Source organism: Nannospalax galili, unplaced genomic scaffold, assembly GCF_000622305.1.
Source record: "Nannospalax galili isolate Female #2095 unplaced genomic scaffold, S.galili_v1.0 scaffold1573, whole genome shotgun sequence".
NCBI classification, from domain to species: Eukaryota; Metazoa; Chordata; class Mammalia; order Rodentia; family Spalacidae; genus Nannospalax; species Nannospalax galili.
In genome coordinates, this window is record NW_008333122.1 from 168,862 (window position 1) to 193,574 (window position 24,713).

General features: G+C 51.8%; 4 protein-coding genes across 9 annotated transcripts; 2 read left to right on the forward strand and 2 right to left on the reverse strand.

Moving 5' to 3' along the window:
* Nucleotides 1–209: 209 nt before the first annotated feature.
* Nucleotides 210–5,157, reverse strand: LOC103729794. 4 transcript variants are annotated; one of them, XM_029560997.1, is made up of 3 exons: nucleotides 4,563–5,038; nucleotides 1,604–1,672; nucleotides 210–682 (listed from the first exon to the last, which is right to left on the reverse strand). In XM_029560997.1, the coding sequence occupies exons 1-3, from the start codon at nucleotides 4,585–4,587 to the stop codon at nucleotides 516–518; spliced, it is 261 nt and encodes an 86-aa protein (XP_029416857.1). In that variant the 5' UTR covers nucleotides 4,588–5,038; the 3' UTR covers nucleotides 210–515. The 4 variants fall into 4 exon arrangements, 3 of the variants coding, with proteins under 3 accessions (XP_029416857.1, XP_029416856.1, XP_029416855.1); XR_003848688.1 differs by having other exon boundaries at nucleotides 666–682; nucleotides 4,269–4,993; XM_029560996.1 differs by having other exon boundaries at nucleotides 666–682; nucleotides 4,750–5,157.
* A 192-nt stretch (nucleotides 5,158–5,349) lies between these two features.
* Nucleotides 5,350–9,860, forward strand: Znrd1 (zinc ribbon domain containing 1). Of its 3 annotated transcripts, XM_017796839.2 has the most exons (5): nucleotides 5,350–5,779; nucleotides 5,934–6,034; nucleotides 6,473–6,582; nucleotides 6,985–7,118; nucleotides 9,694–9,860. In XM_017796839.2, exons 1-5 carry the CDS (start codon nucleotides 5,644–5,646, stop codon nucleotides 9,777–9,779), a joined length of 567 nt encoding a protein of 188 aa, XP_017652328.1. In that variant the 5' UTR covers nucleotides 5,350–5,643; the 3' UTR covers nucleotides 9,780–9,860. The 3 variants fall into 3 exon arrangements, with proteins under 3 accessions (XP_017652328.1, XP_029416854.1, XP_008826083.1); XM_008827861.3 differs by lacking the exon at nucleotides 6,985–7,118 and having other exon boundaries at nucleotides 5,373–5,779; nucleotides 9,694–9,809; XM_029560994.1 differs by lacking the exons at nucleotides 6,473–6,582; nucleotides 6,985–7,118 and having other exon boundaries at nucleotides 5,353–5,779; nucleotides 9,694–9,846.
* Nucleotides 9,861–11,173: 1,313 nt separating this feature from the next.
* Ppp1r11 (protein phosphatase 1 regulatory inhibitor subunit 11) lies at nucleotides 11,174–14,465 on the forward strand. Its single transcript, XM_008827862.3, has 3 exons — nucleotides 11,174–11,405; nucleotides 12,853–12,961; nucleotides 13,315–14,465. The coding sequence occupies exons 1-3, from the start codon at nucleotides 11,337–11,339 to the stop codon at nucleotides 13,515–13,517; spliced, it is 381 nt and encodes a 126-aa protein (XP_008826084.1). The 5' UTR covers nucleotides 11,174–11,336; the 3' UTR covers nucleotides 13,518–14,465.
* A 9-nt stretch (nucleotides 14,466–14,474) lies between these two features.
* On the reverse strand, nucleotides 14,475–20,486 carry Rnf39 (ring finger protein 39). The gene is made up of 4 exons (XM_008827864.3): nucleotides 19,496–20,486; nucleotides 17,858–17,880; nucleotides 17,539–17,630; nucleotides 14,475–15,986 (listed from the first exon to the last, which is right to left on the reverse strand). The coding sequence occupies exons 1-4, from the start codon at nucleotides 19,856–19,858 to the stop codon at nucleotides 15,409–15,411; spliced, it is 1,056 nt and encodes a 351-aa protein (XP_008826086.1). The 5' UTR covers nucleotides 19,859–20,486; the 3' UTR covers nucleotides 14,475–15,408.
* Nucleotides 20,487–24,713: the final 4,227 nt, after the last annotated feature.

Consider the following 24,713-nt stretch of genomic DNA (forward strand, 5'->3'; position numbering starts at 1 on the left):
TCAAACTTTACTGATGTTTTCGTTTTCCTATTTGAGTTCTAAGAAAGGGTAGCACAGCCAAGAATCTTCTTCCGTAAGATTTTGTCACTGTGCCTTCCCCCTCTCCATCCAGAGACCTTTCCCTGAGAATGCTCACTTTAATCTGACACTCGTTGCAGGGCTGAAGAGAGGGTAGGCAAGGGACCCTTTCACACTCCTTCAAGTCCTTCTTCGGAGGCTCGCGCTTGGGTTCGGGAGGGAGGGCGTGGCTCTGGGTTTCTCTCAGGATTCTTTCCTTGAGCCTTTGCTCTAGAAGCTCCGGCTTGTGAATCATGCACTCCTGGTGGTCTCTGATCTGCACCTGTTCTGGCTCCCGCACCGCTTTCTCCCCGCTGACGAGCCGGGGATGTCTCAGGTTCTGTTCTTGAACTCAGCTAGCCTGGCCTAAGGATGCCCCTCTCTCTGCTTCTCCTCCCTCTCGGGTGCGGCAGTGCTGCTCTGTCCCCCTGCACTTTGTGCGGTCTCTCCTTCAGTCTTCATCTTTGCTTTGTCATCTCTCCTCCTCCCACTATTCTCTTGCTGTAGTAAGACTGCAGTGGCCAGTAGTCCAGGGACCACGCTTGCTCCCTGCAGACGGTTCTAGTCTCCTCTCGGTGGGTCCGAGTTACCAAGCATCTCGCTGTTGTGTGAAGCCACCTAGATTCTGTCAAAGGGAGGTTCAGAATTGTAGGACAATCGTCTTTTCTTTTCAACACCCTTAAACAGGAGCCTACTCCTCTTAAGAAAAGATGTGTGTGGGTCGGAGAAATTGCTCAGTGGTCAGAGCACTAGCTGCTCTTGCAGAGGACCCAGGTTCAGTTCCCAGGACCCACATGGTGGCTCACAACCATGCATAACTCCAGTTTCAGAGGACCTCAAGTCCTCTTGTGGCCTCTCCTGGCATTGCACACATATGCTGCACCTACATACATGGAGGGGAAACACTCATACACATAAAATAAAACAATTTTTTTTTTGGAGCCGAGGACTGAACCCAGGGCCTTGCGCTTGCTAGACGAGCACTCTACCACTGAACTAAATCCACAACCCCAATAAAAATAATTTTTAAAAGACCCCTGTTCTTTACTTCAGAGTAACAGTTTTAATTGCACTCCCCACGTGCCCAGGCAAGCCTGGTGGTTCTGAAAGTACAAAGTACCCACCATCAAAGAGTAACTACTTTTAAAACATATGGTTCTGAAAGTCAGTGCTGGGGTACTTTGTTAACAATGGAAACTGCTGCTACAGAAATACTGCTTCACAGCTGGGGAGACGGCTCAGTGGTTAGAGCACTGACTGCCCTTGCAGAGGACCCAGGTTCGGTTCCCAGCACCCAGATGGCAGCTAACAACCATCTGTTAACTCCAGTCCTCGGGGATCTGATGCCCTCTTCTGACCTCTGAGGGCACTGCATGACATGGCTGCACTTACACACCCACAGGCAATATACTCATGCACATAAAATTAAAAAAAAAATAAAAAAGAAATACTGCCTCAAAGTGCCAACTGGGCAGAAGGATTTTAAACTTAAGATTCCGTTTTGGAGTAGCTCCAAACTGTATGGTGTGAAGGCCAATGTGTTTACCAGGATCCTTTTCTCGATAGGTGACCTGTTGTAACCTGAGGGTCTCTAGATGCTTCTGCCCAAGTGAATCTGGAACACAAAAAGTAAAGGCAGGTTAGAATATGTCAGCTCATATATCACCCCAGCAAGGAAATGGATTGCTTTGACCAAGAGCGAGCACAGCCCTTCCTTGATAAACACACGCTTTCCTGTGGTAGAGGATAATGAACCCATTCCTTTCATATGACTCAAATGCTTACTTCTCCTGGGGATTCAACCTGAACCACTCTGAGTCTTTTATCCTGGACTGACAGAAGGACAAACCAGGTACCTTGGAGGGAGGCCCAAGCCTGGTCTCAGCGCCTCTCTTGTCTTCTGAGATGGTTCGCTCTCGCTTCCCCAGCTCGCTGTTTTTCTGTGCTCTGCCCAGCCAGGCCCTCTATGCCTCGATCAGCATGTATAGCATCTCTGTTCTGTTTTGTTCTGAAACTTTACTCCCACTTGACCTCCAGCCCCTCAGCTTGACTGACCTAGGCTACCAAGCATCCTTCACTCTAAATCCATCCTGAGACTACTCCCTGTGGAACCCTCCAGGTGAGACTCTGTGGCCCTCTAGGTTTGTTTACAGTGCAGGCTGATGCAGCACAAGTTAGGACTTTCAGCTCATGTGCCAGTCCTGGCCTGACTTGAGTTTACTGTGCGGTCATATTTAAGCTACTGAGGCTGTCTGGTGTATACCTCTATGACCTTCACACCATTTACAGTTAAAAGCAAAGGCTTTGAGGGTGGCCAGGGACTCACAGACTCAGTAAGTGTCAGCTCTCGCCCTTTGCAGGTAACTCCTCATGCTCTACAATCTTCAAAGTGTTTGTTTCTATAATTTGTTTAAAACCAGTAATTCTTTACATTATAGTATCTATATTCATATATAATCTTTAACATAATGTTGAAATTTAGACTTAGCTATGTCTGAATCATAACACTTATCTACAAATGTAATGAGCCATTTGTACTACTGGAGAGGGTCTGGGAGCTAACATTTGGACTCACTGACATTTTAGACACATTCTTACTTACCTATACATAGTGTGAAATTTTAAAATTATCATCATGGGGATGGAGAGGTTAAGACCACTGGCTGCTCTTGCAGAGGATCTGGGTTTGATCCCAGCACCCATATGGTAGCTAAAAACTGTCCATAACTCCAGTTCCAGGGAAACACTCATAGACATAAAAATAAAAACAATCACCTCAGAGTTGGCATGGGATGCTCATGCCTATAATCCTAGTACTTGTGAGGCTGACGCAAGAGAATTGCCATGAGTTTAAGGCCAGCCTGGACTACATACTGAGCTCTAGGTCAGTCTGGGCTACAGAGACCCTGTCACACACACACACACACACAGCCACAAAAACAAACCCCATCTTACTCTCCTATCTTGCAAAAGCATCTAGTGCAGTACTGAACCTTAGTCTGAGATCCCGTCTCACATTTCTTACTGTCAAGATCACCTTCACCACACAGCATCTCAGCATGTTTTTCTCCTTCAGATCTGTCTTGGGGTTGGGGATTTAGCTCAGTGGTAGAGTGCTTGCTAGTTCAGGGTTCTGTCCCCACATAAAAACCTCATTTTAAGCCAGGCATGGTGGTGCACACCTTTAATCCCTGCACTCGGGAGGCAGAGACAGGCGGATCTTTGTGAGTTCAAGGCCAGCCTGGTCTACATAGTGAGTTCCAGGACAGCTGGGGCTATAGGGAGACCCTGTCTCAAAACAAAACAACCCTCATTTTATTGTACAAACAGGGTTTTGCTACATAGTGGACTGGCCTGGAACTTGATCTGCAGTCCAAACTCACAATCCTCCTGCCTCAGTTTCCCTAGTGCTCAGATACAGGCATGAACCCACACTGGGCACACTGCATCTTTACTAAAGCATGCACCTGTCTTCCTTGAAATCTACAAGCATATGTGTTTTATACCCCTGGCTCAGGCAGCTACTAGTGCAGTCTCTGTATTTGAATTATTCACTTGTGATTAGAGAACAGACGTCAACTATGCAGCCGCAGTCTCAGCTCAGTGGACAGTGTGAGCTTTGGTTAGAAAAGGGCATCATCCTTTACACTGGGTTCCTTCACTGTGTTAGGATAGTATTCAAACCACAGTGTGCTGAATGCACCAAACTAAAGGGAAAGTGCAGCTAATTTCTCTATTTTGAAAGAAGACACAGAGCAGTAAAAATAAAAAGCATCCTGATATCACTGCCCAGTAACAGAGCTTTGTGAGACCAACAAAATGACACCATTTCATCCCTAAATGAAATTACGGGGCTTGTCCTCTTCCCCATCTTGCAGAGGATTATACCCCCAACTTTAAAAAATATTTTTGAAATTTTATGTGTATGAGTGTATTGCCTGCATGTATGTAAGTACACCCGTGTCGTGCAATGCCCCTTAGGTCAGAAGGCATCGGATCCCCTGGAACTGGAGTTATGGACGGTATGCTGTGGGTGCTGGGAATCGAACCAAGGCCTTCTGCAAGAGACAGTGCTCTTAATCCTGAGCCATCTCTCCAGCTCCTCTCTCCCCCAATTCTGTCTTGTGTTAATTGCAGTGAGGACAGATGAGAATCTCTCCCAAGGAAAAGAGTACAGCTTGTGTCCTTCGGAAAAAGTCACGAGTCCTGACCTTTAATATGAAAAGGCTTCGGGGCAATAAGTGGGCTGTCGAGGGCTGAAGCTCATCTAATAGGGGGATCCTTCAGGCTACAGATGGACGAACAGCAAGGTTTTCTAAGGCTATGACTCTTGGTTGTGTGAAAGCTTAAGGAAATGTCCTCTGCTGACTTGGTGGACGACAAGGGTGTAGAGCTGGTGCATGAGGCGTGAGGGGAGGAAGGAGGTCCGCGGTCCGGAAGACGGCCAGATCTACCTCCTGGGAATCCTAATAGAGACGCTTTAGGTCGACGGACGCCTCCCTCACCCGTCCTAGGAGGGACGAGCCCCATCTGTGTCCGCCTCCTCCTAGACTCTTCCCGGGGTCTCGGCCTCCACCCCCTCCAGAGCCCAGGTCCGCTCAGAGGAAGTCAGGGCAGCGGCCCCAGCCGGCCAGGACCCAAGGATGCCTCTCAGCTCGGCCGTCAGCCACTGCGCAGTCGCAGGAGACATACCCGACCGTAACCCGGGAGCTGGAGCTCCTAATCCACGGAATCGGGGTGTGGGGAACGTGGGACGGTTCTAGGGGACCTACGAGCCCGGGCTCTGCAGACGCCGGGCAAAAGGACATGTCCCAGGCCGGGTCGAGGAGACAGCGGCCGCAGCTCCAACGCAGGCCCCTCCTTTTCCTACTGGACGTCACAGTGCCGGGTTGAACGTGCAGCCGCAATTTCCCTTTCGGAGAAGTACGGCCACCTCCCTCAAACCCTCTGGTGAAGTGCGCCATTAATTGTGACGTCACGCCCAGCTGATAGCGGGGCGGAGAATGCTCTAGCCCACCAGGCGAACTCGCTGGCCCCGGATTCGACGCTCTAGCCCGCTGGCGGTATCGGGGCTCTCGCCCGCCTGGTCGTTCTAGCCCGCCAGGAGGACTATGTGCCTGATCGGGCGCTCTAGCCCTCCACGAGTAGTCGCTGCCACACCCATCGCGATCGGGCGCTCTAGCCAGCTAGGCGTAGTCGCTGCCCGCGTCTCGAGATGGGGCGCTCTAGCCTCCAGGACTACTCGCTGCCTCACGTTTCGGTGCCTGGCGCTCTAGCCCACTAGGTGAACTCGCTGATCCGCGTCTTGCGGTGGCGCACTCTAGTCGTCTAGGAGTACTGATATCTCTGCGTCTTGCTTCTCGGCGCTCTAGCCCACGAGAGGTACTCGCTGGCCCGCGCCTAGCGGTCGAGCGCTCTAGCCCGCGGGCGGCATAGCCCCTCTCGCCGACTCCAGCGTGCGTCCCCAGCCCGGGGTTCCGCTCTCCGGTTGCAGCAGCCGGAGCACCCAGTGAGAGGTCGGCTCCGGGTGTCCGCTTGGGACCGCGCGGGAAGACTCCTCCTAACTCCCTTCCCAGCGTCGTCGGCATGGAGCTGTCCAGCCCGTGCTCCACGTTCCTGTCGGACTTGGACTTCTGCCCGGATTGCGGCTCAGTGCTGCCGCTGCCCGGGACTCAGGACGCAGTCGTCTGCCCTCGCTGCGGCTTCTCCATCCCCGTGCGCGGTGAGCTCTGGTCCCCCGGGGCAGGGTGGGCAGGGGGGGGACCCGGCCGGGAGGGGAGCTGGACTGGAGAGACCGGGAGAAGGACGGGGCCCCGGGGCGCGGGATGGGCGGAGTGGGACTGCCAGGTCCGCCCCACCGAGCTCGTGCTCTGCAGACTTCGAAGGGAAGGTGGTGAAGACATCGGTGGTGCTCCGCACACTGGGGACAGCTCTGCCTGTGTCCGCGGACGAAGGCCCGGAGTCCCAGGGACCAGTGGTGAGTGGACAAGGCTCCAAGGGACAGCAGTGACATAAGAGGGGTGCCGACTCCGTAGACAGTGGTGACGTAGGAGGGACGCTGGCTCCATAGACAGTGGTGACGTAGGAGGGACGCTGGCTCCATAGACAGCGGTGACATTAAGAGGGATGCTGGCTCCATAGGACAGCAGTGACGTAAGAGGGGAGTGGCTCCATGGGATTGCGGTGACTCTAGAGGGGTGCTGACTCCATAGGACAGTCCTACTGGAAGGGCACTGGCTCCATGGGACAATGGTGATGTAAGGAGGGTTGATAGCGCAGGCTTGAGCTTTGCACCCCATTCCAAGACTCAAGGGGAGGCTTTAGACCGAGGGTGTCCTAAGGGTGTGACACCCTAACTTCTGTGGGAAGCTGTAACCTTTGACTAGGCCTCCATCACCTGCCTGCTTCTTCCCAGATTGACAGGCGGTGCTCTCGATGTGGTCATGAAGGAATGGCCTACCATACCAGACAGATGCGCTCAGCAGATGAAGGACAGACTGTCTTCTATACCTGTGTTAACTGCAAGTGGGTGCCCCCCCTTCCAGTGTTTTCAAGCAGTACAGTCTTGCACTAAGAATTGTTTCCTTAGATCCATCCCTAATAGTGCGATTTTCAGCCTTTTAAGTTTTCATTTATTATTTATTCGTTTTGAATTTTTGAGATAGGATCTCACTGTGTGGCCCAGGCCTGCCTTGAACTCTCACCATGCCTACAGTTAGGCAGCTGTCCTGTCTCAGCCTCCTGAGTGCTAGGATTCAAGCATGTGCCACCACACCTGTCTGATTTTTTTTTTTTTAATTACACTCTGGCCCTTTGTATAGCCAGAGAACTAACCTTTTAAGATGTTTCTAAGGGGAGTTGCTGTAGTAACAGGTCCCAAAGGAGGTGCCAGCCTGGGCTACACGGAGACCTTTTTTTTTTTTTTAGGTATTTGAAAGGAAATTTTAAAACAGGAAATGGATATTGCTGTGACTTTGAAGACATGTTCCTGCATGATTTCAAGAGCATGGCTCTGAATGGCTTGAAACATGCTTTGTTCACAGGACATCAGGACACCGACTGTGGGTTCTGTTGTCTTCCTTCTTCCCGGGGCCTCAAGCATGCTAGGCAGTTTCTCAACTCAGATAGGCCCTGAGCCCTCTTTCTCCTGTTTAGGATTTTAGACTTTCTTTCTTTTTTGAGACAGAGTCTCATGTAGTCCAGGCTGGCCTGGAACTTGCTATGTGGCCAGGGATGACCTTGATCATCTGATCCACCTGCCTCCACCTTTCCGGTGCTGGGATTACAGGTGTTCCCCACCACAGCTGATTCTTGTGCTGGGGATACAGCAGAGCTTCCTGAGTCCCAGGCAAGCACTCTACCAACTGACCTGCATGCCCCACCCCTTATTAGACTTTCTGAAGCCCAGACTTGATTCATCTTTCATCAACCTTGAAAAATTATCAGTCATTTCATTCAGTATTGCTTGGCTCCTGTGTTCTCAAATCGTTTATTAGACCTCCTCATTTCTCATCGTCCATATTTTCCTTCCCATTTCTCTTTAAAAAAAATTTATGTGTATGAATGTATTGCCTGCATGTGTGTAAATGCACCTGTGTCCTGTAATGCCTGTGGAGGTCAGAAGTGGGTATCAGATCCCCTGGAATTGGAGTTACAGATGGTTGTTAGCCACCATGTGGGAGCTAGGAACCAAACCCGGGTTCTTTGCAAGAGCAGCCAGAGCTCTTAACTGCTGAGCCATCTCTCCAGACCCCTCCCCTTTCTCTTTATGCTGTCTTCTGGGTAATTTCTCCAGATCTCTCTTCCTGGTCACTAATTCTGTCTTCAATGTATTTGTGTGTGTGGTATATCCATCTGTGGGTGTGGAGGCCAGAGATTGGCTTTGAATGTCTTCATGGAAAGTCTGTCTCCACCTTAATTTTGTTTTGCTTTTGTGACAAGGTCTCCCTGTAGCTCTGGCTGTCCTGGAACTTGCTATGTAGATCAGCCTGGCCTCAATCTCACAGAGATCACAATTGGCATGCCTCTGCCTCCCGAGTGCTGGATTAAAGGTGTGTGCCACCACACCTTCCTCCACCTTAATTTTTGAGACACTGTCTTCCCGAACTTGGAGCCCAGGCAGGCTAAGACTGGCCGCTGAGCTTCAGGGGTCCACCACTCCCATCTGTGTTGTCCCCCATCTGCCAGCCCTGGTTAAGCTGGGGCTACAGATATAGACCACCACACCCAGTGCTTTTGTTTTTTTACATGGGTGCTGGGGATCCAAGCTCAGGTCCCCATGTATGTTCAGAGGCACTTTACCAGCAAGCATCCCCTCAATTATTTTTATTGAGTTCTACTTAATTATCTTTTCAAACCTTGTGAATCCCCTTTAACAATTCCCAACCCATTCATTACTTGTTTTAAATTGCTCCTTTTGTTCTTTAAATGTATATTAGATACATTAAGCATGTTTATATACTGCACTTTGGGTCTGATGTGGTCTATTTTCTGCTGACTCTCACAGCACTTTTTGTTGACTGTAAACAAAATTTTTTATAACTTAGGCTATGGGAATTCTTGAAGGCCTGAGTGAGTGCTGTATTCTCAGCGTTTGTGGGGCTGAGATGGTCTTACTACAGGCCATAGGCCATGCTAGCGTCAGGCTCATCCTCCTGCCTCAGCTTCCCAAGTTGCTGGGATTACAACAAACAGTGCAGCATCACATCTGCCTTTTACATCTTTAACAAGTGTGAAGATTGCATTTACTTAGCCTTTTCCTGAATAGCTTAAAACTGTTTCTGAGTTGGGGCTGGAGAGATGCTCAGCAGTTAAGAGCTCTGGCTGCTCTTGCAGAGGACAGGGGTTCAGTTCCCAGCACCCACATGACAGCTAACAACCGGCTGTAACTCCAGTTCCAGGAGATCCAGCACCCTCTTCTGACCTCCCCTGGCATTGCATGACACAGGTACACTTTACATACATGAGGGCATTACAACTCATACATGAAAAATAAAGCTTAAAAAAATTTATGTCAGATATATTGTTCAAAATATTTTTTCCAGCCATGTGTGATTGCACATACATTTAATTCCAGCATTAGGGAAGGAGACAGGTGGACCTTTGTGAGATGGAGGCCAACCTGGTCTACATAGCAAGTTCCAGAATAGCTGGGCCGACAGGGAGACCCTGTCTCAAAACACAAACATTCTCAAAATATTTTTCTCCCAGTCTGTGGCATGTTTTATTTGCATTCTTTTCTGTGAGCAAACATTTAAAAGATTGCTTTGGACACGAAATCTCACTGTGTGGTCCTGGGTGGCATCTCACTAGCAATCCTCCTGCCTCAGCCTCCTGAGGACAGGGATTATAGCTATGTGCCATCCTGTCCAGCTCTAAAATTTCTAATTTTTATGAGGTCCAGTTTATCTTTTTTCTCCCCCTTTGGCTAGTGTTTTTCTATCCTAGGAAACCTTTGCTACTTCAAGGGAATATTAGATACATTGTTAAGCTCAGTGTTTTGGGTTATTTTGAGGTTAGAGTTGGATTGTTTGGGGAAGCCCACCCTCAACTTGGTAAAGGTCCTTCACTGGTTAATACCTCTTCTTACACTGCTAGGAATTCCCTGAATGTAACAAGCCCTATCTTTTTCCATAGGTTTCAAGAAAAGGAAGATTCTTGATCTTTCTCCTGGGCCACTCAACCACAGCTTCCTCTGTTGGAAAGTGAAGATTGGTTCTTAGATGCCCTCTCCACCTCCTCTGTTCTGAGAATAAAATGGCCCTTCCTTAGCTGTTTATTAAAGTTATATTTTTTCTACAAAACCTTGACATATATGTGTGTTATTTATAATCTGTCACTCTGGTTAGATTGGTGGTACATGCCCTGTAATGCCAGCACTAAGGTAAAGGCAAGAGGATCCAAGTTTGAGGCCAGCTGAGCTCCATAACAAGAAGTCTAAAAACCAAAAACAGTAATCTTATTCTAAAGCGAATCTGAATGAGCTCATAGAGGTATGCATAAAAAAGAAAAACTGTAAGGACAAAATAATGGTTAGGAGTGAGGCTGACAGAAGCTACTGACATTTCCTGTCTAAAGCTGGTTCCTCGGTGTAAAGAAACGAAAGCTGGGTTTGGGTAGATAGTGGAAGATTTAACACAAAATGTAACAGATGTATCTGAATTTGCTGCTTCCTCCAGCCCAGTTGACTTTTTGAGACAGGGTCTCTTATGGAGCCCAGGCTGGTCTGGAGTTCGTGCTGTCCACTCTGTAAGGCCTGCCGTGAAGTCTCGGGCTCCCGCCTCCTTAGCCCACCCCAGCCGTGCACCGCCACGTTGTGCCAGCACGTCTCCTTAATGGCCTGGATCGTCATTTGTTCTTTTCCACCCCAGAGCGTATGTTGGTCGTACAGAACTCAGCTCAGACCAGACCCGTGCAAACGCCCCACTACCGAACATCAGCTTCACACACGCCTTCTCACTGGGAGTTCAAAGGTCTGTGTGTGTGCCTCGCCTTTCTTATGACCGCCACAACCAGGAAAACTCGAGGCGCATGTACTAAGTGCCGACCTCCAATACCTACCCAGATTGCACATTTTGTGATTTTTTTTTTTTTTTACTGTATATGAGTGTATGGCTGCGTGTACGTAAGCGCACCTGTGTCATGCAATGCCCACGGAGGTCAGAAGGCTCAGATCCCCTGGAACTGGAGTTACGGAAGGTTGTCAGCCGCCCAGTGAAGGGCCCTGTGGGAAATGAAGGGCCCAATGAAGGGCCAGGTGGGTGCTGGAAACCGAACCCTGGTCCTCTGCCAGAGCAGCCCGTGCGCTTCACCCTGGGCCATCTCTCCAGCCCCTTGATTCTTGATTCCTGCGTTCCACTTCCGGAAACAAGAACTGGCCTTGGAGTCCCTATGGCACCAATTTTCCACCCAGAATTAACCAGCTGAAGCAGCTGTATTAGCAACTTTGCTGAGTACACCACCCGCAGGGTCCGTCGGCCTCCGTCCCCTGACGTCACTTCCGCCCAGCGTGCGGCGCCTGCGCGCTGTCGCAGTACGGCGGAACTAATGGCGACGCCTGCGCTTTGGCGCAAATGGTGACGAGGAATGTGGTACCGCAGCTGCGTCACACCCGGAAGTGCAAGGCCGGAAGTGGGGTTGGACAGGTTATTCCCAGGGGTGGGGAAACGGAGGCCAGGAGGAGGGGGGAGGAAGAAGGTCGGGGGTCCTGGCCATTGCTCTGCACCGGAGACCCGTCCTCTCGGACCGCGGGGGCGCGGAGAAGGGCCAGGCCGTCCGCCATGGCCGAGGCCGGGGCTGGCCTGAGCGAGACCGTCACTGAGACGACGGTTACCGTGACAACCGAGCCCGTGAGCAGGGCGGGGGGCGGTGCTGCCGAGGGCTGGGAGGGGCTGGCAGGGAGGGCTGGGCTTTGGAAAGTCGAGGGCCTGGGAGGGTGGGTGACTGGGTCGGGACACTGCACGGGGGCAGACGGTGCAGTGCTGGGCAGGGAGCGAGTGATCCGGAGCGCTGTTAGGGTGCAGTGCCCGTGCTTGGGGCGGTGGTCAGGGCAGACAATTTAGGGAAACTGAGTCAAGGAGCTGGGAGGATGCTAGGAGGGAATGAAGGGCCCTGTGGGAAACATGGGTGGGGACCAATATAAAGGAATTTGGCAAGCGCCCTTAGTCTACATAGTTATGGAGGGGATGAGTATCAGAGTAAAGAGAACACGAAACAGTAAGGTAGAGAGGTCAGAAGAGAGAAGCTAATGGGCACGGATTGTTTGCAAAAACGGGGGTAAATTGCTTTCAGAGGGAGAAGGAAGCATTAGATTAATAATGCCCGGATTGAGGTAGTCCAGAAGTTTAGTAATGTTAGCAGAGGTGCCAGGATGTTAAAGGAAGAAGTGGATAGGAGCGAGCACTGGACTTGATGATGAGAAGACTTTCCTTAAAGGGGGAGGGGGTTTGTTCTGTTTGTGTGCGTATGTGTGTGTGTGTAGACCAGAAGTGAACTTGCGTGTGTGTGTGTGTGTGTGTGTGTGTGTGTGTGCGCGTGCGCGCGCGCGAATGCACATGTGCATAGGCCAGAAGTGAACCTGGGGTGTTATTTCTCAGGCACTGTCTACCTGTTTTTGAGACTCACTTTCCTGAAGCTCACCAATTTACACTTGGCTGCTGGTCAGCAGGCCCTAGGAATCTGCCCACCGCTGCCACCTCCCTGATACTGGAATTACAAACATGCACTACCACACCTGACTTTTTGCATGGCTTCTGAGGATGAAACTCAGGTTCTTCTTGCCTGCAGGGCAAGCACTGTACCAAATGAGCCATCTCCCCAGCCTTGCTTTGGTTTTTTGAGACAGAGCTTGACCAAATTGCCCAAGCTAGCCTCTGCCTCAGCCTTCCAGGTGCTGGGATTAAGAGGTCTGGGAAAAGCGAGGGAGATGAAAGACAGTTACTAGGAATGAGAAAATAATTTTCATGTGTTAATACCACCAAGGATGATGTGGAAGGAAGGCAGAGAGGCTCAAGGATTCTCTTTTCCTTTGAAGACTTGCTGGCACCTCCCCTAGGTTAGGAGTTGTCTTTTTTGCACTACAGTAGTTACCAGGAACAGGAAATGGTGCTCCTCATGACCTAGGTTGAAGACCTGTTCCTACTTTGTCTCCTCCCAGCACCAGCCCCTCCAGTGCTGTCTGTGGTGCTGACTGGGCTGAGGAAGAGAAGAGAGGAGGTTCCTTGGGAGGAAATAGGAAAGGTGCAGAGATTAGACAGCCGGGCCCATACCTCTTGCCCATACCTCTTGCCCTTGCAGGAGAATCGGAGCCTAACTATTAAACTGCGGAAGCGGAAGCCAGAGAAAAAGGTGGAATGGACAAGTGACACTGTGGACAATGAACACATGGGGCGCCGTTCATCAAAATGTGAGTGCTTGAGCCGGGGCAGCCCTGGCCTGCTGGCTTCTCTGTGAGCCTTCCACCATCCCATGTCAGCTGGCCTCATGTGTGCTTACCAACTCCTCACTTTCTTGGTTCTCAGGGAAAAGAGAGGTAGTGGTGGGGCTAGAACTGAGGTGCCAGGGCCCAAAGGCAAGCCATGACAGGAGTGGGGGGAGGGATCTTCCAGTCCTTGACTCTGAAGGGACAAGGACAGTGACTGCCCCAGTCCCTGGGGTTGAAGGCAGGGGAAGACTGAAAATTTTCACAGAGCTCTGATGGGAATGTAACTGACTGAACAGTGGATTCCTGTTTTTTGACTGGCCTTCCTCCACACCCAGGCTGCTGTATTTATGAGAAACCTCGGGCCTTTGGTGAGAGCTCCACCGAGAGCGAGGAGGAGGAAGAAGAAGGCTGTGGTCACACACACTGCGTACGGGGTCATCGCAAAGGACGGCGTCACACAACCCCAGGACCAACCCCGACCACTCCTCCCCAGCCTCCTGACCCCTCCCAGCCCCCTCCAGGACCTATGCAGCACTAACTCCCTCTCCTTCACTATTCCTGTGTCTGCCTGGCCCCCCATGTATCCATCTGGCTACGTGGGAACTCAACCCATGGTCTGATCCCTTCTCTAACCCCCTCCTTCCCTTTCTTCTGCCTGGTAGAGAAGAGGAAGAGGAGGGTGGACAGAGACCCTGGAGTTCTGACTTGCTGCTGTTCCAGAACCCAGGCTTCTGGGTTCCCCCAGCCCTCATTCTTCCTGTTTTCCCTCTTGCTGAGGATCCAGGCATCTTGGTCCCAGTCTGTTCCTGTTCTCACTGCCAAACTGCCTGTCCTAGGATCCAGTTACCTGGGCTGCCTGCACCCTCAATTTGAGTCCCAAGCACTGACACTGGGTTTCCAACCGCCCCAGCTTTCACTGCCAGGGTCCCAGTCAGATTCCAGGCAATCCTGCACCCAGCTCTGCGTGTGAATCCTGGCTTCCAGTTCTCCCATTTGCGCAGTTAGGTCATCTTAAATTTTAGTCCTTGCCTCTGGGATAGAGGGTCTTATGAGACCATCTGGCTCCTAGCCCTTCCCTCGTTACCCCTTACCACCCCACGTGGAGTTAGAGGTCTTGTCATCCACACAGGAAAGTGAAACCAAAAATAGTCATGTCCTGAATCCCAGCCTTTGATGGGATGTAAGTTTTCTGACATAGCTGGCTTGAGGCTGGTGACTTAGAGCCAACCCTCTTCTCAGCCTTGAACCTTTGAGCTTAGTGTCACTGGCCCAAGGGCCTGGGTCCCTGAAAGGAGAGAGAGGGGGAGAGCAAAGAGATAGGGGAGGGCATGGTGTCCCTGTGGTGCACTCCTATCCTTCCTTCCTAGGCTCTGTCTCTACCAGGCCAGGTGCCTTGCTCTCAGCCCTCCCCACCCTCCTGGGATCTGGGTATGGTTCTCCAGGCCTCTGCTGTGCACAGTTTAGAGATCAGTCAAACCCATGCCACCATTGACGTCCCTTTGGTGCACTCCTATCCTTCCTTCCTAGGCTCTGTCTCTACCAGGCCAGGTGTCTTGCTCTCAGCCCTCCCCACCCTCCTGGGATCTGGCCTGGTTCTCTAGGCCTCTGCTGTGCACAGTTTAGAGATCAGTCAAACCCATGCCACCATTGAACTCTCATTTATTGCCACAGATGCACAAAATAAATAACCCAACATCATACAGTGTGTTAAATACGGGTCCATTTATACACATGGGGAGGATGGGAGACTGTACAGGGTGTCTGGGTTGTACCCAGGTTGAGAAGGGAGGGAGGTAGTGTAGCACCAGTGTTTTATGTGCAAGGAGTTTTAAGAGGGTGTTTAATAAAAAAAGGCTGTGAGCATAGAAAACTGCCCTAAAAGGATAGAGGGAGAACTGGCATCTCACCACCCCCCCCCCAAAAAAAGTATAGGCTTAGTCAGAGGCCTTAGGTCACTAGTCAACCCTCTTGTTTTAGGAGTACACTCTTGTTTCTCTGAAGGGGAATCCTGACTGGACAGGAGCAGGACCAGCCCACCATCCCCCACCCCGCCCCTCCAGCTGTGGATCAGGCTCTGAGCCTTTGGGATGGGTGGGTCCCTCTGCAGTAAACACAGACTGCCAGTACTGATGGTACAGTCACAGCCTCTTTCCATCCAGGCATGGAAGGATGCAGAAAGAGAACTCTGTTGGGAAGGATTACCGTTAGAGCATTGGGACTCTGGAGAGACCGGACTGGACTGGCTCAGGGCATGGGTGTGCAAGCCTACTGGCCAGTTGAGGTCTTCCTTTAGGAAAAAGAATGGGTAAGGCTGCTTACTTACACTCCTGCTATAGGAGTGCTGATACGGTCACTCAAACGGGATTCCCGCACCCCAGAGGAGCAGCCTCGAGGGGCCTGGCTGGCCTGGGTTGGCGCTGGCTCCAGACTCAGCCCTCCCCGGGCACGATCCGCAGCGGGGCGCGTGGGTCGCAGGTGCAGAGCAGCGGGAACACGCGCTGCCCCAGCGGCCCCGGGGCCTGGAAAGCGAAGAGCAGGTCCAGCGAGCGACCGTCGTAGAAGGCCACGCGGCCCCGCTCCCAGTCCAAGTCCACACGGATACGCCGCGGCGGGGTCCCGGTGCCCAGCAGCGTGGGCTCGGGGCCCGTGAGCGCCCACAGGCGGCCCCCACGGCCCTCCACAGCCCACACGGCCTCGGCGGGGCACAACTGGACGCGGCCCTTGCGCGCCACCGACTCCCCGGCTGCGCCCACGGCGTAGCTGCTTTCCCCCGCGTCCGCGTCCTCAGTCGCCGAGTCCCCGCGGGTCGCCGCCTCCGCCGTCTCCACCTCCCAGCAGTGGCGGCCGGACGCGAAGCCCTGCGCGCCCAGCACGGCTGGCAGCTGGTTGAAGCGTGCGGGGTCATCCAAGGGCGCGGGCGATCCGGGTGGGGCCAGGCTGACAGCACGCCCGTCGGAGGAGATGAGCAAGCGACGATGGGCTGTGCGGGGGTCCAGGGTCAGGTCCTCTGGAGGAGGGGGAGGAGGAGAGCACAGCGTAAGGATTCTGCCTCGGGAGCTGGAGTGCGCATAGGAGAGCCGGGGCTGGAGACCCCACGAAGGTACAGGGCAGGCCACCCTGGGCACTGATGCACCCTTTAGTGGAACTGGACTTGGGCAAGGACCATGCTAGTTCAGGGCCCAAGACACAGCGCAGAGATCAAAGAAGAGGCTGTCTGGTTGGTGGTGGTGGAGGAAGAGAAGCTGGCTGTCTTTCTAGGAGAGAATGAGGGCAATCCTTGCATCTGCAGCATCTGGGTGGGGCGTGGGAGCCCTGGGAGCCGTAGTTGGCTGGACTGAGAACGATTGATACCGAAACCCGAGTGACAGAGCGAGAGGCAAAAGGAAGGAATCCAAGATATCTTGTAAAACCAGCCACTCACCCTCCACACAGGTGGGAGTGGACAGACCCATTCTATAGGGGGTGTGCCCAGAGGAAAGGCCCCTAGAGATTGCCAAAGGGACCAGAAAGAGCCATTGACCCCTGTAGGTATAGGGTGTTTTGAGGAAAGACTTCTGGATTAGGGAGCTGGAAGCAATCCAGATTAAATGGGATAATGGGCGATTTAGGGGTGGAGCATCTCTAGACACTTTATGGAAGGTGGGCAGCCACTTTGGGAGTAGGCAGGCAAGAAAGTTGCAGGAGATTCTGGAAGCTCAGGACCCTTCCTGAGAAGAGCACAGTGAGGGATGGAGGCAGGGATTCCTGACAGCAGGTGTTTGATGTACAATGGAGGAAGAAAAGTGGCGGGGATACGAAGAATTAAGGATATTCTGGGCTAAATTGTGCCCCTGGCCAGATGTGGTGTGACACACCTGTAATCCCAGCACTTGGGAGACAAGACAGGAGCATCTGGGGTTCCAGGCCAGTAAAACATAGGGAGGTACCTCCCCACATTTTTTAAAAAGAGTCTGAATTTTGTCTGGCATTTTCTCTGAAGTGACCTTATTTGGAAAAAGATTTTCACAGAGGTAAGCTAAAAATGAGATCATTGCAGTGGGCCCTAATGTAGTATGGCTGCTACCTTACGTGGGGGAGGGGACACTTTGACACAAAGAAGGGCATGCAGAAGGAAGTCCATGTGGACCATCTGAGGGCCAACGCAGTGCAGCGGCTGCCAGAAGCCAAGAGAGGCATGGAACAGGTCCCTCCCCAGCCCTCAGAACAAACTTGATTTCAGGCTTCTGTGTCTAGACTTTGAAAATTTGTATTGTTGCTTGAGCTACCTCGTTTGTGGCTCTGTTACTGCAGTCCTAGGAAACGGATATGATACCAAAAGGACTTGACATTATTATTATTATTATTATTATTATTATTATTATTATTATTTCAGGGCCTCACTATGTGGCCCCAGCTGGCCTGGAGCTTGCTATGTAGACAATCCTAGGTTGACTTCATTCTCACAGTGCCTTTGCCTCCTGAGTGCTGGGATTAAAGGTGTGCACTACCACACCCAGCCTAACTTGACCATTTCTGAAAGGGAGCAAACAGAGTACAGGCTGTCAGTCTTCCCTCCTCACCTGTCAGTCTGTGAAGCATGTTTTTGACCACAGGGTAATCTTCAGGGAGATCTTCCTCTGTGTTAGATGACTTGGGTGTTGGGACATCGAATCTGGACAGGTGGGGGGAAGGGTCAGGAAGTAATTAGCACCCCTCTATTTTCTGATGCTGATTCGGATACCCCAACTCCTAACCCACTCACTCTCACAGAAACAGGTGTGGCTACACCCCAGAAAACCCATTGGTAAGTGGGAATAAAGATGTGGGCCCAGTAGGGCAGTGAGGGATATGGCTGCAGGTAGTGGAAAGGAAAAAGAAAACAGTAAGTGTGGAACTCACCGCCTCCACGTCTTCCTTATATCCTAGGGTGCGCAGAAAAAACATGGGTGTGAGTGCCAGGTTCACGCTGTGGGACATCTCCCCCTCCTTGGGTGAGCTCTGAGTGGGTAAACTCTCCCACCTCTTACAGTGATCTCTGTCTTTCCCCCTGAACTTCCTTTTCCTCCTCTGTTCCCACTCTTCCCCATTCACTTCCCCACAAATGCCCACCCCATCCTCACCACAAAAACCAAACACACATGCAGAGCCCTTGAGCTAAGAGTTGGTATATAAAAAGCCTAACAATAAAGCTGCTTCCCCTCTTCTCTTAAAAGCCCAGTGGCGTTTATTGGCCTCTTAACTTTGTGTCTGTCTTACCCTGGGGCCTCTGGACTCAGGATCCCAAGAGGCCCTACAGATCTCACAGAGAGACACCAGAAGAGGGTGCAGGATTCTCCCCTCCAAATACTGGAATTCCCCCATCCCTCCTCTCTGTGGTCCAGGGAGGATGGCTGGAGAGGCCAGTGTGGTGGCGATGGTGAGAGAGGAGAAGACAGCAATTTACACCTAGTCTAATTGGGCCTCTGAAGACTTCAAAGGGTGGACGCAAGACCCAAGGGTGGGATGGGCTGCAAGGAGAAAGACACCAGTTGTGGAGTCTGGGGGTCCCGCAAGGTTGGTGGTCAATGAGTTGGAGTTTAGGAGGGGCCAGTGAGTTAAGGAGTCGTGGCCCCGGAGCCAGAGACCCGCCAGCTGCTATCCCTGGACCTGGCCTCCACCTGTCCCCACCCCTGCCTCGGGACCTGGGAGGTGCTGAGACTGACAATAACAACCCAGCTCAGCTAGGGCCTGAGTCCGGGGAGCCCCTGCCGCAACAGGGGTGTTTGGATCTGTGCTCCCTTCTTCCCACCCCCATTTGCTACTTTCCGGCTCAACCACTCCAGCTTTTTCTGCTCGCTGTCCCAGCCTGGGCTCCCGCAGCCCTCTGTTCCTTCAGTCCTGTCCCACCTTCCCAGGTCCCCAGCTCACCCTTGCGCCCTTTCTTGTGCGCGGGTTTCCCCGCGCCTCTCCTGGATGCCTTGTGACCGGCCTGCGGTAATTTCGGTGCTCTTTGCCATAATCCTTGTGCTCCTGAGATCTCCAGGGGCCTGCTCGATCTATCTACCACCCAGCCTGTGTCTGCCTCTGTAACCTCTTCTCTCCAGCTCAGCTCTCCAGAAACAGGCACTTGTTCAGCCTCCTTCTCCCTGGACCAAATGTCAACTCCCTCCCCTCCTCCCTTCCTTTCCTTTTCCTTCCTTCCTCAAACTCCTCACCTGATGACTTGGTGTGTGTTTGCTCTCTCTGCCCCCCCTTCCCCTTCTCTCTCTCTCTCTCCCTCTCTTCCTCTCCCAAGTAACCATTGCTGGCCTGGAACTCGCTCTGTGTACCACTCTGACTTGAAGTTGCAAGAAGCCTCCTGCTGTCTCCTCGTCCTCGTCCTCGTCCTCTTTCTCCTCCTCCTCCTCCTCGTCCTGCGTTCCTCTTTCTTCTTCTCCTCCCCCCACCCTTACCTACATGTCCATCAAGGCTTCGACAAAGAACCTCGCCACCTTCCCCAGGGAACCCACGAACCTTCCCTTCGCCCTTAGCCAGGACCCTTGAAAGCGACCTGCTCACCTCTCCCTGAGGATCCAAGCAACCCATGGTGGGGATGCGGCCCCCGCGGCGCCTCCCCGCGCGGGCCCCGGACTCAGCCAGCTTCTCACACAACCCGCGGCTGATGCGCACCTCCACCGCCAGCCGCACATTGGACCTCAGGCTGCGGCGGGGGCACGGCCGGCCGCAGCAGGGGCAGGCGGGGGTCGCCGCCTCCGCGCCGCGCGCCGTTGGGGTCCCCCAGCATCGCGCCAGGCACGCGCGGCAGAAGCTGTGCTCGCAGGCCAGCAGCACCGGGTCCTCGAAGGGACCCCCGCACAGCGGACACGTCGCCAGCTGCTCCAGACGCTCCACCAGCCCCGGGCCCAGCTCTGGAGCCTCCATGGGAAGCCGGGGTCGGGGCGCACCCTGGTCCTGGACCGTCGCTGCCGCCTCCGTGCGCGCAGGTGGCCGTCTGCCTCCGCTGCGAGGTGACTCGACGCCCCTGGCTGTGCCTCCCGCATTCACTTCGCGCCTCGGGTCTGCCCCTCTCCGGGTTGCCTTGGCTTTCCCAGATGCGTCTCAGCGCGTCTCCCCACCGAGTCAGGTTTTATAGGGAGGGAGGAGGCCGGTGCAGGAGGTAAACAGCAGGCCTTGCGCAATGCCTCGTCTGGTTCTCCCGCTTCCCCAGTAAGGTTTGGGGGAGGAGGATGGGAAGAGGACACCTGCGTCCGCGGACCTCGGAGGTGGGCGCCAGGGAGCGCTCTGCAGGCAAGGTGGCAACATTGGGGGTCATAGCCCGGTGACCCCCTGGAGAGCACGAACTCCCCGTTGGCCTGTGGTGTGCCCGCCAGTGGGCAGGGTGCCTGGGCTCGCTCTTGGCATGGGTGCCCACATCGCCAGGGCATGAGTCATCCCAGGTGGCTGACACGCCTACATCTGGGGGCTGGGGGCCCGGAAGCTTGGATCCTGGACTGTGTGGCTTTGGCAGGTCTCTGAGTGTTGGCGTGCGGCTGTCACTCTTGCCGCCTCTCTGCCTTCCACCTTCCTGTCTTACCTATTAAGGGCCGCAGGACCGCAGGCTTTAAGATCAGACTCCCACAGTCCTGCCTCTCAGGGTCGGGCTCCCCCCACCCAGTTTCTTCTCTCTCCTTCTAGTCCCTTTTCCCTTTGTGTTTTCGTTTTCCCTGCTCTCCCTTTCTTTGGAACGTACCTGAGGGTTACCTATTTCAACTACCTCAGTTCTCTGGGGCCCAAAAACCTCCCACAGTCCTGCCTCTCAGGGTCGGGCTCCCCCAACCCAGTTTCTTCTCTCTCCTTCTAGTCCCTTTTCCCTTTGTGTTTTCATTTTCCCTGCTCTCCCTTTCTTTGGAACATACCTGAGGGTTACCTATTTCAACTACCTCAGTTCTCTGGGGCCCAAAAACCTGGATCTGCCTGTCAGACATCAAGGAAACACCAGAAGTGGACCATGTCAGGTCTGAGTGCTCCTGCAGTGACTCACCCCTGCTGTTTGTTTGTTTGTTGTTTGTTTGTTCTGAGACAGGGTCTCACTATGAACCCGTGGCTGCCTGGAATCACAGAGATCCACCTGCTTCTGCCCTCTGACTGCTGAGACTAAAGACAAGTGCCACCATGCCCAACTATTTATGTTGTTGTTGTTTAGATTTCAGACCCTGAAATTCCCTTTTGCTTTCCTTTCTGATCTTCCCTTATCTCCTCTTCTGTCATCCTGGTCACTCAGTCTCCCCCGCCCCCATCCTCTCTCCTCCCTCCTCTCCTCTCTTCCTCCTTCTTACCTCCTATCCCCAGTGCCTCGGTTTCCTCCTTCCAGTCCTTTCTGCCTGGTTGTCCAGTCCTCTGGAACTGGAGTTAAGGATGGTTGTTAGCTGCCATGTGGGTGCTGGGAACCCAACCTAGGGCCTCTGCAAGAGCTCTTAACCCACTGAGCCATCTCTCCAACCCCTCTATTTTATTCTTATTTATGTGCATGTGTGCATATGCCACATGTGTGGGTGCCTGCAGAGGCCATATTTTGGAGGGGGTTGTGAATTTGTTTGCCTCCCTGTGTCTCTCCTGTGATCACACACACACATCACATGTGTACATGCTCACTGATGCCCAAAGGCTAGTGTGCACAAAACTATAGGTACACTCATACAATGCAAACATCACAAATGCATTTCAGTAGGTCTCATAACACTGGCTGTCATGAGTCTGAACACCCAGATTGTTTACAGACAGATGGACATACTCAACCAAAACATGCAGGGAGCACCGGTCATTAGTAACAATAATAACAAAACAGAGTCTTTAGACAGCAGCAGCACTTTGTTAGGCACCCCCTGCAGGCAGCCCTTTTTCTTCCCCTCACACTTATTAGAGAAGTATTCAGCTAGACCATGATAACAAACCTATACCAACAAAAACATACATGTTTGTCTTAGAACAAGTCTCCCAGCTCCATGCCAAAACACACAGATAAAATTCAAGCAAAAACTACCAATATGAGGCTGGATATGATGGTGCATGCCTGTAATTCCAGCACTTGGGAGGATGAGGCAGGAGGACTGCCAGGAGTTCCGGGCCATTCTGGGTGACACAGTGAGTCCCGGACCAGCCTGAATGATAGAGTAAAAGTCTATCTCAAAAAACATCTACACCCACATTTTTTAAAAGATCCAGTATAATCTAAACCTACCTTTTAAAAGAGGCACTTCTATTTTATTATTTTTATGTGTATGAGTGTATTGCATGCATGTACATTAAGTGCACCTGTGTCATGCAATGCCCATAGAGGTCAGAAGAGGGTGTCAGGTCCCCTGGAACTGGAATTATGGACAGTTGTTAACTGCCTTGTTTGCTGGGAACCAAACCCAGGGATTCTGCAAGAGCAGTCAGTGCTCTTAGCTGCTGAGCCATCTCTCCAGCCCCTCTATTTTATTTTTATTTATGTCCATGTGTGTATATGCCATAGTGAGAGTGCCTGCAGAGTCCATAAGAAGGTAATGAATCCCCTGGAGCTGGGAACCAGACCCAGATCCTCTGGAAGAGCCGGAAGTGCTCTTTACCTCTGAGCCATCTCTCCAGCCTCAACTTCTTCAGCATGTTGGGGAGACGGTTGCCCTACCACACAAAACGCTTCATCCTAATCCCTAGAAACCAAATATGCTACCTTTCTTGGAAATGGAGAATTAATTCAGTTAATTAATTTGATGATTATTTGGGCTTAAAGCTATTGAGACTTAAAACTACTTAAGCCTATGCTGGAGGACCCAGGTGAGTTCAGTTTAGTCCCAATGGTTCTCGAGAGTGGAGGGTGGGAGCAGAGATGGTGAGCCAGGGAACTTGCGCCACCAGAGTTCTTGGCTTGGCATTGATGGCTCTGGCAATGGAGGAAGGGAGTAGTGACGCAAGGGAGTGGACTACCTCAAGAAGCCGCACTGCCACATGAGCGGATTATCCGCTAGAGCCTTCAGGAGGAACCATGTCCTGCTGACATCTTGATTTTACACAAGGAAGACCCTTTCCTGAGGTGTGAACTACAACATTATAAGACAGTAAACTTGCATTGTTTGAAGACATTAAATTTGCAGTAATTTTGTTATAGCAGCCATAGGAAACTAACACACACACTGGCCTATCTCCCTGTCTTTGGTGTGTGAGATCTGTATTGGTCCGGTTTGTTGTAAATTGGTTTTGTGGAGACAGGGTCTCACTATATAGCCTTGGGAACTTGGTGTGTAGTCCAGGTTACCTCAAAGTTGAGATCCTGTCACCGCAGCCTCCTGAATGCTAAGGTCACAGGTGTGTGATAGTATGCCCAGTCACTCTTGTCTGTTTTGTTCTGGTTTTATGAATATTCCTGCTTCTCTTGACCTTTTTGTAAATGCTCTTTGCCTTTGGGTTGTTTGTTTGTTTGTTTACTTTAAGACGGGGTCTTACTGTGTAGTCCTGGCTGTCCTAGATCTTGCTATGTAAACTAGGCTGTCCTGGAACTCAGAGAATCCACTTGCTTCTGCCTCCTGAGTTCTGGAATCAAAGGCATGCGCCACCATGTCTGGCTGAATTATTTCATTTTATTAGCTCCATCTCAACCTTCAAAGCCTCTTAACAATGAATTCTTTCTGGATCTGGGTCAGGAGTACTAGGAAAATGCCTTCTAGTCTGCTCAGGAACTGATCCAAGTACCCAGCTATGGCCTTCAAGGTCTCTTGTCTGTGGTTCACAGCCTTGTTTGGGCATTGAAACCATCTGGGAAATTTACTGCTGGTGCCCAGGTTACACCTCCAACCAGTGGAACAGAACCCTAAGAGTACGGGTGCCAGGCATCGGCAGTATTCAAAGCTCTTGCATGGCGTCTTGCGTCACGGGTCTGTGGTAGACCTGCCCCTCCCGTTTGGTTCCTTCTGCTCTGGCTACAGTGCCTTCTGTTTTCTGTTCCTTGAACATGCCAAGGCTGATCTGGTTGTACCGTCTCTGCACTTACTGTTACTACTCTTTGGAGGAGGCTCCACATAGCTTTCTCCATCATCTCATTCAGGTCTCAAACCAAAGACAACACAGTCAGAGAGGACCTTTTTGTACAGCATTGGGGATGGATGCCATGGACTTGTGCACGCTAGGCAACCGCGCTACCACTGAGCTACATTCACAGCCCCATATAAGATTCGATATCATATTTCCAAGTAATTTTCCTCAAAGGCATTCATTATCTCCTTGGTTTATTACTTCATGTTGGTCTTCAATGACCTATTCATTCATTTCTTATTTCTTAAAACATTTTAAAGTTTATTTTTTAATTAATTTTTATTTTATGTGTTTTTACCTGCACGTAAGTGACCTCCACTGAGGAGGCCAGAAGAGTGTGTTGGATCCCCTAGAAATAGAGTAATAGCTGGTTGTGGGTTGTGAGCTGACATGTGGGTGCTGGGAACTGATCGTGGGTCCTTTGCAAGAACAGCCAGTGCTCTTAACTGCTGAGCCATCTCTCCAGCCTGAAGTCTAAATGTTTGTTTGTTTGTTTGAGACAGGGTCTCCCTGTAGCCCCGACTGGTCTGGAATTCACTATGTAGACCAGGCTAGCATCAATCTCAACAGAGATCTGCCTACCTCTGCCTCTGAGTGCTGGGATTAAAGGCATGAGCCACCATGCCGGGCTTTAAAAAAAAATACATTTTTAAAATGTTATATGTGGGGCTGGAGAGATGGCTCAGCAGTTAAGAACACTGAGTGTTCTTGCAGAAGACCTGGGTTCAAA

Coding starts and splice junctions, on each gene's coding strand:
- Ppp1r11 (XM_008827862.3), top strand. CDS start 11,337: ATGGCCGAGGCCGGGGCTGGCCTGAGCGAGACCGTCACTGAGACGACG. Junction 11,406..12,852: donor TTACCGTGACAACCGAGCCC/GTGAGCAGGGCG, acceptor TTGCCCTTGCAG/GAGAATCGGAGCCTAACTAT. Junction 12,962..13,314: donor GGGGCGCCGTTCATCAAAAT/GTGAGTGCTTGA, acceptor CTCCACACCCAG/GCTGCTGTATTTATGAGAAA.
- Znrd1 (XM_017796839.2), top strand. CDS start 5,644: ATGGAGCTGTCCAGCCCGTGCTCCACGTTCCTGTCGGACTTGGACTTC. Junction 5,780..5,933: donor CTTCTCCATCCCCGTGCGCG/GTGAGCTCTGGT, acceptor CGTGCTCTGCAG/ACTTCGAAGGGAAGGTGGTG. Junction 7,119..9,693: donor AGGACATCAGGACACCGACT/GTGGGTTCTGTT, acceptor CTTTTTCCATAG/GTTTCAAGAAAAGGAAGATT.
- Rnf39 (XM_008827864.3), bottom strand. CDS start 19,858: ATGGAGGCTCCAGAGCTGGGCCCGGGGCTGGTGGAGCGTCTGGAGCAG. Junction 17,881..19,495: donor GCTTGGATCCTCAGGGAGAG/GTGAGCAGGTCG, acceptor TGCGCACCCTAG/GATATAAGGAAGACGTGGAG. Junction 15,987..17,538: donor CATGCTTCACAGACTGACAG/GTGAGGAGGGAA, acceptor CCCCTCCTCCAG/AGGACCTGACCCTGGACCCC.
- LOC103729794 (XM_029560995.1), bottom strand. CDS start 5,021: ATGGCGCACTTCACCAGAGGGTTTGAGGGAGGTGGCCGTACTTCTCCG. Junction 1,673..4,749: donor AGCTCCCGGGTTACGGTCGG/GTATGTCTCCTG, acceptor TTTGTGTTCCAG/ATTCACTTGGGCAGAAGCAT.